The sequence below is a fragment of the Leguminivora glycinivorella genome, chromosome 13 (assembly GCF_023078275.1).
Source record: "Leguminivora glycinivorella isolate SPB_JAAS2020 chromosome 13, LegGlyc_1.1, whole genome shotgun sequence".
In the NCBI taxonomy this organism is placed as follows: domain Eukaryota; kingdom Metazoa; phylum Arthropoda; class Insecta; order Lepidoptera; family Tortricidae; genus Leguminivora; species Leguminivora glycinivorella.
In genome coordinates, this window is record NC_062983.1 from 18,128,255 (window position 1) to 18,141,416 (window position 13,162).

At 37.3% G+C, this 13,162-nt stretch overlaps 1 protein-coding gene across 3 annotated transcripts in view; it reads right to left on the reverse strand.

Annotated features, from left to right (window-relative positions):
* The window catches only part of LOC125232925 (probable glucosamine 6-phosphate N-acetyltransferase), a 22,575-nt gene extending 9,550 nt beyond the window's left edge, over positions 1-13,025 (reverse strand). For 2 of the 3 annotated variants that reach the window (XM_048138764.1, XM_048138765.1), the window contains exons 1-6: positions 12,774-13,025; positions 11,984-12,200; positions 8,520-8,647; positions 7,800-7,861; positions 6,700-6,840; positions 5,720-5,776 (exon numbers count right to left, since the gene is read on the reverse strand). In XM_048138764.1, coding sequence (XP_047994721.1) covers positions 5,758-5,776; positions 6,700-6,840; positions 7,800-7,861; positions 8,520-8,647; positions 11,984-12,200; positions 12,774-12,797 — 591 coding nt within the window. In that variant the 5' untranslated portion in view covers positions 12,798-13,025 and the 3' untranslated portion in view covers positions 5,720-5,757. Of the gene's footprint in view, positions 1-5,387; positions 5,777-6,699; positions 6,841-7,799; positions 7,862-8,519; positions 8,648-11,983; positions 12,201-12,773 lie in introns of those variants that run through there. The other variant, XM_048138763.1, reaches the window with a different exon arrangement.
* Between the last annotated feature and the right edge of the window lie 137 nt (positions 13,026-13,162).

The window sequence follows — 13,162 nt, forward strand, 5'->3', positions numbered from 1 at the left end:
AAATTAAAATAGTGGGAGTACCGGAAGGTTGTTTTCTATTCAAGGAAAAGTAATATCTATTTCAATTGATAATTTGAATAATAGGATTCATAATGACTACAGCTTGGCAATCTTGGCATAAATGAGTACAAATTAAAATGAGGCAACACTGTAGTGTCAGCACTTTCAAATGAATTTACGTCAGCAAACGGGATGTTACAATGTTGCCACTTTTAAATTTATTCTATTTGCCAGACCGTAAAATACATACAATGTTACATCGTAAATTAGGTCTGCGGCCCTATCACACTAGTGTGATATAGCATATCGCCTCGGTGCGTTCACACTTAGAGAAAGTGCGAAAAAGGTCGCACCGACGCGATTCAATATCACGGGACCATGCTCGTTCTTCGTTCGTTCGTTCCATCTCTTTTTAATAGGGTTTTCTAATTGTCTATTTATTTTGCCATTGCCCGGTCTCAAGAAAACCTAAATTGTATAGCTTTTGTCATTTGAATCTGATTATTCGAGTTATCAAACTGTAAGTGACGTTGGACGTAACAGACTGAGTCGGTCTATGAACTTTACTAGCATTTTACTTTATCATTACAATCATGTTACTAGGAATTTAGCGAATACTTTCTGTAATATACCACATTTTTGGTATTTGCTCATTGAATGCTCTAGTAATATTTTATCCTATCCGATACGCTTTAGACTCCGAGTTGATTGTATAGATTATTGTAAGAGCCTTAGGGAGGCAGAATTTGTACACATAGTTTCTTTATGTTTATGCGTGGTTTTTGGGCAAGACTTTTCTTGGTAAATCCTGACCAGAAATATATAACTACGCGCCATGATGCGGACTTTAATCCATACTAATATCATAAATGGGAAAGTGTGTGTGTCTGTTTGTTTGTCCGTCTTTCACGGCAAAACGGAGAGACGAATTAACGCGATTTTTTAAGTGGAGATATTTGAAGGGATGGAGAGTGATATGCTACTTTTTGTCTCTTTCTAACCCCCCACTTCCCTGAAATGGGTGGTGGAAGTTTGTATGGAGAATTACGCAATTTTCGAATTTAACGCGAGCGTAGCTGCAGGCAAAAGTTAGTTAGAAATATTTTCTTTGTACTGAACTGTCACCGCATACATCAAAATAACAGCGCCCTCTAGTCAACAGAAGTCATATATATCTGGTCCGGCTTTATAAAGTTGGCTTTTGAATGAGGTGGAGAGACATGAATCAGACAAAAGCGTTTGTTTGGATTACAAGTGCTATTTTTTTATTCTCTCACATCACATCTTCGCCTCAATGGCAAGCGAACTTTATTTGGTACATTTCCGAGCGATGCTCAAACGATAGATCTAATATATCATGTAGTGGTCAAGCCGAAAGACTCGCGCTCAAGTCTTGCTATAATATGGAAGTGTTCAACTCTCAAATGTATACTAAATCGATCTTTTATAATGTGACTATTGTGATAAGATCGACATTCTTGAGATGGTAGGATGCACCATGTTATAAACCAAATTAGCGACGTCATAAAAATATACAACTATGCATTTTATCGCAATTGTATAACTTCGTACCTTCGTCAATACATCTGCCCCTCTAGCACTTGCCTTGTCGCGCGCGAGTCCATACTTGAAGTCGCGCGACAAGGCAAGTTGTGATAAAGGGTAAGTTATGCAGCTAACTTTAAATATTTATTTATTTAATATGCATTACAAGAAATAAATGTCCTTAAAGTAAATTCAGTGTGGATTATAAAACCGTGACAGGATTTTAACGATTTCAGAATATATTAACAATATGAGTGTATGAGAAATATAACAGATTGTATAAACTAAAAAGGGATTTGAACTAAATATACTGGGGAAACTGTTATTGTGCGTATGTTAAGTTTTCGGATATTGAACTGATATCGAAGTCGTGTGGTAAATATTATTCTGTCTGCAACTGAAATTTACACTTCTGTAAATAAAAGTTTAAAAATTTTCAACTTTTGCCTTTCTTTTCTAGTCTAGCCCGTGGTACATTCTAACAAAGAAAACATATTCGTATAGTATGGCCACTCCCGCTCCCCGCGGAAAGTGCCGCCAACCCCCTTTCGGTTACCTCACAGTTTTTTTTTTATTCGTATAATAATGGCTTTCTGCTACCAGGGCACTTTGCCAATGTCAAGTAAATTACAGAGATATATAAAACAGTATAAGTAGTTTTTTTGCGAACGAGGCCTTCGCGATGCACTGGAGGATAGCTGGAGCAGCAGTACAAAGCATGATGGCGGCCGGGACCACGAACCTCACAGTTACCGCCTGTCAAAAACGCGAACAGTCGACCTGTCATATTTCACTCATACAAGCATAGTACGAGTTCAGCTACACGAGCTTAGACTGTGTGCTAGGAACGCGACTCTTTCATATATTTGATCGCCAGTGTCCGAAATGTGCCCGCGGGGTGACTGGTTACGAATTTTACAACCACCTTTGCTTCCGTAGGTGTTGCAGAAGTCGACTGTGGGATATGGGTTATTTTGGGTAAGTGTCGTGTAGATGATTGCAAACACGTCACTGTAATATCACAATTTTCTAGTCTGCAAGGATTGGAAGGTCAGATTGCAGTAGCTTTCGTGAAACTAGTGCCTACGCTAAATCTTGGGATTAGTTGTCACAGCGGACCCCAGGCTCCCATGAGCCGCGGCAAATGCCGGGATAACGCAAGGAGGATGATGAAACATCAGTAAGTTCAGTGACTGTTCTTTGTTGTTCTGGCCCAGATTTCGGTAAGTTTGTTTTAATCAGTCCAACCATCTGTCACTTTAGTTCGTCTTATCGTCGTCAGGTTACTTTCTAATTCGGCAGGTTTTTGTCGTTTCAAACAGTTTGGATACGGTGCCCAAAATCATCTCCATGTCTTAAAGATATGACACATATCTCACTGTGCCCAAGCTGTTCGAAGAAGGCAGAAGTAAGGACAGATATTTCGCGCGAATGAAAGAAATGAAACAAAATAAATCAAGCATGACGTTTTTATTAGCAAAAATAAAAATGAAATGTTAGCAACAAAATTAAACATTATAATCAATTAAGTACGAATTTGCACATAGATATTTCAACATAACATAATAATCTCAAAATAGATATATACTAATCTATGAAATAAATAAAATATAATTATGCGAGTATTACTTGCTGGTTACTTCACTTAGTTCTTATGAAAAATAATTAGTAATACAACGTACTAATATACATTAAACTTTCTAAATCAAATAGTAAACTACGACTATTAAGGACGTATATTATGTTATAAAAGTAATATTAGTTACTACAAGTTACCAGCAAGACTATTTATAAGTAACAAATACAATGCAACTATACGATGAAAAGCAAGCAACTCGCTAGCGAAACTATAAGCTAACTCTACTAAAATAAAATTATATGCTAGGACATCCAAAATCAATCGCACACCCCATCAAACGCACATTGTCACACGCATCCAAAAATACCTACCTAGGCACTTTATTTTAGTTCTCAAGTTAAAATCTTGAGGAACTAAGAGAGTGAAAATACGCTTTTGATGGATAGAGCGATTGACCCTGCACTGTAAACACGGCAACCAAGCAGAAATCACAACAGCTCAAGCGGAAAATATTGATGGAACAGCATAAATTTTAACCTTAAGAGCCTTTTTCAATCTGGTGGTTTTGTACTGCGATCCTTTTGCGATTTTTACAACTATACTTTATGGAAACCAGACATTTGGGGTTATATATCATATACACACTTTCATGGTGGCAGTATAGTGAAACATAGTAATCTGCCCGCCGTAGTACGGCTAGTACATACCTAGTGGCATGAAATGGCAGAGGATGGAACAGAGTGGCGATCTTTCTGTCGGAGGCGAATATGCTTTTTGTGAGCCATTTAAGTACGTCGTCAGTTTGATTTGCATATAGTATTGTTGTAAAAATAACAAATATCGCTGTACAAAACGATGAAGGCTCTTTTGACAGATTAATTTTAAAAATATCTGGGCATTGTTGATACACAGGCGGCTTAATATGATGGGGTGAAAAGGGTGCATTTAATAAGTTATCTGATACATGATATTCGTGACAGGTTAGAAAAACAAACTTCCTGTTTATGACAAACACAGTTTTCTTATAAAAAATCTAAAGATATGAACACAAATACGATCAATGAATTTATTTTATAGTAGCAAACCGAGCGAATTTGCTTCGTAAAACATCATTTACTTACTACCTTTCCATAGGTACCGTAGACCCCGTGAAAGTACCTTAACTAAATCTAATTATCTTCGGTTAGCGCGACAGTTACTCATAAAATTAAACTATGGAAAATTCATTACACGCGATAACATAAATTTTCATAGTGTTATTTCACAAATTTAATTAGTAGTTTTTTATAAATTGAAAATAGATATTATACACGAAAGAAATACGGAACCCTAAAAACGACAAGACCCACTGGTGGCCAAGCCGGGAATCGAACTCGGGTCTTCAGCTTACGCGGCTAACGTCATTACCACTAGACCACCCGCCCGCTGTGTTACCCGACGAAATTCCTCTAGTGTGTCATCTCTGATAAGGCTAGCGCTTTTTTGACCAACTCTAAGGGCGAGCAATTCAAAAAATATTCAATAAAAATTATTTGATTTCCTAGTTGTATAGTAGTTTTTTGTTTTTGCGGAACTGGTACTAAAACTACGGGGTAATTTCAGTTTTTACAAAGCCAGGTGAAGTTAAGTATCTTAGGCTAAAAGACGGGGTTTACGGTAACTATACTGCTTTGTTAGAAAGGGATATTTTACGACCAACAAACTGTACTTGCCCGCAACCAAACTGACGACCGAGGTAATAAAACCCCTGAGCTCGCGTTATCAGTTTCCCATTGACCTTCACGGAGCGAGCCGAGACCTACAGTATGTAAACTAACGAAAACCATTTACTGTAACCCGTAAATGTCCAGGTGATACTGAGAAACTTTTACTATGGGACCAACACCCAAAACGCGAAATAAAAATTTACTCTCCCATAGGAAATACTTACTATAAAATAAAACTACCTATGAAACTGTCAGAAGATATTTTCGTGATTTCAGGGTTGATCCCATAGTAAAAGTTTCTCAGTATCACCTGGACATTTACGGGTTACAGTAAATGGTTTTCGTTAGTTTACATACTGTATAGTGTGTCTAAGTAGTAACCAAAAACATATGTAACTCCGTATAGACGGATAAAGTCTTAGAAAAAAACATACCTCAAAGCCATAGAGAAAAAGGTACGGTGGCCTAGATGGCGTTACACCTTTGGGGACATATCAAGCTAACAATATGGGCCAAATTGTCAAAACTGAGGTTCAAAAGTTTTAAGTTTGTGTCGAGAGATGGCAATCTATGCTCTGTGATTACACATTTTACTTGTGCAGTAACTCTATAATACTCGATCCTCTTTGGTAGTAACTAAAGGAATGTTGATATAGGCCTCGGCTCGCTTCGTGAAAGACTATGGGAAACTAATAACGAGAGCCCAGGGGTTTTATTGCCTCGGTCGTCAGTTTGGTTAAGGGCAAGTATAGTTCGCTCAATTCAACTCTAGAGACACTGGTAACTTATCAAGTCGCGTGCGTACTATGCATACGTAGAGATCGCGTGGTGCTATGGCGTGGTGACGTGGGGTAATGGTTGCGAAGACTGCTCGGAGCGCGGGACTTACAGTTTAGAGCGCAGGTCGGACGTCCCGGCGGCTAATTGTCAGGAGGGATCGTCGAATCTGGAACATTAGGGTTGTATATTAGGGATAAAGTTAACAAAAGTACGCTTGGTGAAGTCGCTAACCGATACAGTAAAATAAAATACCTTTTGTGACGTTCACATGAGATTTAATTTGTATTGTTTTGTGTTCCAGAGTTATCTCATATATTTATTCAAGTTACTATGACCTAATAATAAAATTACTTTTGTGTTTCACCCTTTACCTATTAGGACGATGCTGCTTATAAAAATATGGCATCGTTATAGATATGCCTTTAAAATGACCACTACAGATATTTTTGTTAGTTCTGAGATTCTTAAAATATAATTGAAACGAGCTACATCTATCATCAAATTGTACTCTAGCATACCTACCCATTTTGTCAGTCGAAAATAAGGCAAATTTTTGTTTTAACGAAACATGTGGCGACTAACTTGTGTTTGATTATAAACAAACGTTTTGTTATACGCGAAGAGTTACCTCAGTTACCACACAGAGAATTTGAAATAGGCTAGTTTCCTACTAGTCAAATCAACTTCTTTTTAAGAACTGTCAAAACGCTTTGCTTATATGGAATTACTATGAAATACTGAGGAGTGACGTCACGGTCAATTCGTTTACTTTATGTCTTTCTTTTTGACTTATTAAATATAAATGATGTTTGAACATAACTACTGTCCATATATTTCTTCTAATTATGTGGTGATTTATTTCGTGCACTGCATAAAATATTTTATTTTATGTATAGGAAACTAGCCTATTAGCTCCTTATTCTACTGACAAACAGGGTGTGCGTGATTATACTTTAGCCAATCTTCTCAATAAGCTATATTTATACAGGATTTGACTACATAAAGCCCAAATCCGATATAAAATGAACAAAACTCCTACAGAAAAAGTTCCCCGGTTCAACTTTCCCCAGGTTCAATGGTTCAACTGACCTCATGTTCATAGCGTTAGAGTTGCCCGGCTCCATCTTGTAGCCAAGCGTCTCGTAGAACTTGATGAGCTTGTCTTTGCAGTCCAAGGACATTTTGTAGCAGCCGACCTCTTGCGCAAGGAGGGAGACTGTCACTACGATTCTGAAAAAGAGAAGGTGACGAAGGTGTGATGACTGTGATGTACAGTTTTGATTTTTAGGGTACCATTCCTCAAATGGAGAAAACGTTACACATATAAGTCGTCGTGCGTCTGTCTATCCTTCTATGACAAGAACTCAGTAGATAAAAAGAAATGAGCAACCACTGACTATTGTAGATTAAATCAATGTTATCTAACAGTCAACCAGTGAATTTTATTACATTTTAAGACGTCTACGAAGGATCCTAGTTTCAAACAGCCACCTGCAATAACATTATATTACCTTCCATAGCCCACAAAAATAAGTACCTACTCTCTTACGGCGCTACAAATAAGATTGTGCCTATATTGTCTAACATGTTTTTTCTTGTAACTGAACAAGCCAGAAATGGAAAAATTACTGTCTTGGGTGAGATTGAATCCACGGCATCTGGATCACGATATTAAGTTAATCAAACAGAGATATAATAATGCTGGCTATCAATGAAAATGTACATTAGGCTACTTGACCCTTTTTTAAAGTCTGTCCATATGATTAAGTACTGTCCAATTAGCCGAAATAAAATTTACCATATTTTATAATATTTTTAAAGTATACTTTTACTTAATCGAGCGAAAATAACACAGTCATGTTAATCTATAGATTATCTGTGCATCAGGTCATTCTACTCGAAACCAACATTTTCTGACTTTTTAAGTATGAAGGCATAAAGTTCAATATGTTAGTGACTGTTTTGACATGCAGTAAGATTTGAATTCGATGACGTCACTTCATCGCTGACAGCGTTTTTGGTGGCCAAATAAAAAATTACACACATTTTTAATCGAAAATACGTAGTCATCATACACTTTTAAGAGCCAAAATCTATAAATATTGTTTTTTTTTTATGTGAAATACTACAGAAGACAATCATTTATTGTGCCAAATTCGATATGAGTCTAATAGCCTATTAATACTTACAATTTTCCCAACTGCTTTCCTCTGTATGTGTCATTAACGACCACATCCTCTAGTCGGCCACGCTGAAAAAGTAACATTACAAGGTTTATAAATAAGTAAAAAACTACCTCGCCATGTCTTCCATATATTAGTAAGGGAAGGGAATGCGGGAATACCCAAGCCCGTAGCGGTTTCCGGTGAATTAGACTTATAAAAACGCCACAGAGGCTAATCACCCCTCTCACGATTTATGGTTTTTAAGAATAAGAATCACATGTCAAATGACGAAAGATTAAAAGCTCGGCCACACATGCGCGTTTTGATAGCGTAGGCGGAGCGGTAGCGGAGCGTCAGCGGAGCGCAACGATAGCGGTGCGCGGGACGAACGCTGGCGTTGCGCCCAGCGGACGCCGGCGGGAACTAGCGAGCGCGGATTGCGAGCGGAATGCGCGCGGATTGCGAGCGCGTTCCGCCGGCGCACCGCTATCAAAACGCTTTATGTGTGGTCGTATTTTATGAAGATATTTTTCACTATCAAGCAGACATCTCTATTAACATCGTCCTTCGAAACGTGTAAATGAAGGAACCAGCAATTTAAGGACCCAAGTGCAATTTCACTCGATATTAATCCGATATCGGATGTAGGACCGATACCTTATACATTAAAGGCTCCATCTTTGACATCTTTTTATAATAGGAAGATATGAATGTCACCTCGGGGATGGGGTTTGTTCAACATACCAAAGAGCAGTTGTGAATGAACTTCTGTTCGACAGTGAGCGTGGCGGCGCCGATCAGCTTCTTGATACGCGTGTCTTCTATCACTGTCACGTAGTAACCGCCTGATTGTTTCATTTGCGTGAAGCGGTCTGGAAAAAGTGTTATTTATGTCAAGGAGTTAAGGTATAAATGTAAGAACACAGGCTTATATAAGCACAGAACACAGCAGATTTATTACGATGTTTTGCGGGTTGGATATAGGTGTTGTCTTCATCCATTAACACGATAATATATAGGTTTAGTGGTTCATTCTTTCGTTTTAATGCGACAATCCAATTAAGAGTTGGTAAATAAATAGTTAAATTAGTTGTACGTAAAGAGCATAAAATAATAGAAGTAATTCCGTAGCGTACCGTGACCTATTAAACCTCTCTTGATAAAATAATTACTTATAATTTTTTTCTTTCTTTACTTTAAAATTGTCGTATAACAAAACAACATTATACCTTAACAATAACATTTGTACAGGTGCAATCAGCAAAACTATAACGCCTAAACCAATTTTGTACCTCACAGTCAACAAGTTATTCAAGGGTAATTAATACTTTAATCGAATGACGAAATGTATCTCAGGAAAGTCGAGAATAGGTAGTTATCTAATCTTTGTGCCCATGCAGTTGCAGTTGCCCACCGACCATAAAGAGTTGTAGAATGTAGTCGCGGTGTGCTAAGCCGTCCCTCTTCGAAACCATTGTGAAATCTATCTCGCTTTTTGGAGAGTAGCCAATTGATACGAATTAACTTTAAGTACTCGTCAACAAATCCTAAAGGACGATCATTCGCTTTTTCTGGCCAAAAACCATTCGGAAAGAAAACCCATTCGAGTATATGTCGAATTCCCGTAAACACCCATGACGTAGAAACGGAAATTGAGATAGATATGACATGTTATATTATTCCGAGAGGAAAATCGAGTAATGGAAGTGGTGCTTTGTGCTTTAGCGCCCTGAATACTGGCGGCAGTCTGAAGAAAATTAACTACGAGTACATATAGTCGGGCTGAACCGGGTGGGTAGCCAACGTTGCGGACGAAACGAAACCGTCACTGTCGCACTAATGTGGAAGAGTGATAAGACACACAAAACGTTTCGCTATCGTAGCATACGCGATCTTCATCTTGGACAGTGGCCGAGTAGTCCAACTAGTCCGAGGTTAGATTAGACGGAAGCTTATGAAGTACGGCCATTGCACCTCTGAGGTAAATTAGGACTTATTTTTTTATTTCAACCTTGTAATATAAGTATTAGGATGTTTTTTTTTTACAGCAAATAAACAAAAGAAATTGTAATTATATGCTAGACGAAAGGCGCTAATTATACATATACATTGAAATTAAGTGTCTGTTGCAATGCACATCTCATGAGGATAATTACTTAAGTTAATTAACACTTTCGCTACCAAGAACCCGACTGTCGGGCACACCGCTCGTAGAAGCGTAGCCGATTACATAGGTTTCCCCGTATGTAGCGAAAATGTCGTAGCGCCGCGTAGAGCCCGGTTTCGAAAGTGTTAATTAATTAATTACATAAATGATAATTTACTTAAGGGTAAGATGTTATCATCAACACACAATGCCTTTCAAACATATTGTGATATCAACTTATCATTATCATTAAACAGCCACGTTTTTTACGCAACCAAACAAAGAAACCAGATCAACCAGTATCTAATTATCATTCCTAATGTGATTGATATTTATGGAGTATTGCGAAAATCGCGATCAGGAAGAAAATCAAGGTTCAAGAAAGGTTAAAGTCATATTTGTCTGTGCCGGTTATGAAGGTCACCCGGTTGTGGCATTTATAAATACTATGCGATGAATTCCAGTACTCGCGTATTGTAGGTACATGTTTTTATCAGTTGAAGCTGATAATATAGTAGAAAATAGTACGTAAAATATGCATTCCGAGTTATTCTGGAATAGTACAAACAGCAACACCCTTAACTAACCATTGGACTTTATGCCCTTGTAATAAGGATTAACAGTGTAACTAACAGTGTCGCCGATGGTACGTAGTATCTTATGAAGCAAAAAAATATAGCAATCAATGGGAGTAATGGTTAATACAGATCATAATATACTCGGAAATAAAACTAAAACACGTGAGCGTAGCGAGCGCAAACAAAGGTTGATAATATGGCTTTTAAAACAACTTCATAGATTTCTGGGAATGAAGTGATATAACTTACATGTTGTATGTGTCATGTTAAAAATTCCACATCCTTTCTAAATAGTTGGTAAACAAATGAGAAATCGGCACATCCTTTTACTAAGAGAAATTTTCAAATAGCAAATTAGCAGTTACAATTTTGAAAGTTCTGCAAAGGAATCCAAGACGCACAAATTTTCCGTTTCCAGGACCACATAGGGGTCCACATAGGTAGGTAGGTAGGTAGGTAGGCAGGTTGACTGGAAGAGATCCCATTAAGGGATAAGTCCGCCTACATTGTATATTACTGACTCTGGAACTGTGCCTCTTTTGTTTCCTTTATGTACAATAAAGCTTATACATACATACATAGGTAGCAACTAGAGATGGGCCGAATATTCGGTAAATATTCGGTATTCGGCATATTCGGCAAGTTTTTCATTGTTCGTATTCGGCCGAATAATTCGGTTGCATTGCCGAATATTTACCGAATAAACGAAGTAAATAACTAATGAAGATGTTACGTATTCCATTGGATAATAAGCTCCTATTTTAGTAGCTTTCTAAGGAACTATTAAAAAGAGATAATTAATACGTCAAAATACGTAAAAAAATCCGTAGTTTAAGGGTTGAGAAGAGTTCAGAGTTGTTTTAACTAAGTTTTAGTTATCCACTAAATCATAAAGAACATAGTTGTCGTAACATATGTAACCATTATCAATCATATAATAGTTTTATTTTAATGAACATCCGCTTTAAAAATATGGCGTAACCGAATATTCGGCCGAATGTTCGGTTCGGTAAGAGCTGACCCGAATGTTCGGCCGAATATTCATATTCGGCAAAGTCCATTTTCGGCCCATCTCTAGTAGCAACATTCTTCTTGATACATCTTGTTTTTTAAATAAAACAGCCCTTTTAATCATGTTAAGGCAGATAGGATATATTTGTTTTCTATATGATTTCGTACTTTGTATAAAATTGATAGGATCAATGTTGTACCACAGAATATATAATAGTACAAGTACAGAAGGCTCACTCCTTTGATGTTCACAAAACGCCGCCGTTCTAAATTCTTACCTACATTAACAAACGGACCGCACGCGTGCAGACGACATTGAATTCTATTGCGTCGCGCAAAGGTCGTCGCCACTGCATTGGGCTGCGAACTCGCGGCCGCCGGCATGTACTTGTAGCGCGGCGAAAGGATCGCGGAGTGAGCCGCCCCTGGTTGTACAAAATAATGTCTTATAAACTGTTAAGGTGTACACTCACCATCAAACTGCTTTTGTGTGACATTCCCCACACTTGTAAGTTGGCTCAACAACTGGAGGAACCCCTTGTCGTAATCCGCTCGCTGCAGCGGCCTCACAACCATCCAATCCTCGCCCGGGTTGGCTGCGCTTATTTTTGGCTTGAATGTGGCAGGGCTTTTACTGAAGTCCAACCTCTGCAGAAGCTCGGGGGGGTAGAGGTACTCTGATTTGGCCCCCTGAAAAAAAAAAAGGTTATCTGGTAAAAAAAAATTCTGAACTTAAATAAAAAAATATCTGAAGACTTGAAAAACTTTCAAATAATTTATAGTTTTTAAAGTACTCTAATATGCTTTATTTAAAAGATTAGGAACAGGTTTCTTTTACCATTTTTTATGTATCTGCATGTTAAGTATAGGTTTATTATAACTTTAAAACTAATACATATTTTATTATTTTAATCTAATCTTGATCTAATTGGGAATCAACACGGAAGTCGCTGAAGTATGGCATAGATAAGGCCAAAGTTAGATCAGTTCTATATATACTAATCAGATAACAATATTATGTATAAATAGATGATAAACGAAAAACATTCTACTACAGCAATGCAAGTTATATGAATTATTAATTGTATGAATCATTAACTGGAAAAAATAAGATTCGCTTAGGATTTATATAATTATAACATTTAATTTAAATGTAAATTTAACAAGTGGTCGATTACAACTGATAAATATTTAACTGAAAAAAAATATTTAATTTAATATTGCTCACTAGTCAGAAATAAAATATACTAATAAAATAATTACCGATATATTTCTTTCCATCCCCATCGTAAAAATGTTGTGTAGAACACTTAGAACTTTTTAATTATACACCATTATTTCTTAGCAGAGTTTATTTATGGTATAAGTCACCACGTCATCGGTTCGCGAGGTGACGATATAAAACTACGTAAACGCGAGATCCTCGGAGAACTGGCTCCAACTTCACAAGATCACAGCGTAGCAAAAAGTGAAAGTTATGTGTATTGTATAATTTAATAGTCGGCTCGATTGTAACCTCCAACCGCTCCAACGAAATGGATTTGCTCATTTGGTAATTTAACGTCAAATTGACAGCATAATCTGTCTAAGGCTATATCAAAAACGTGGCAAAATTTTTGAAATGGTTATTTCCTATGTTTTATCACTGTCTT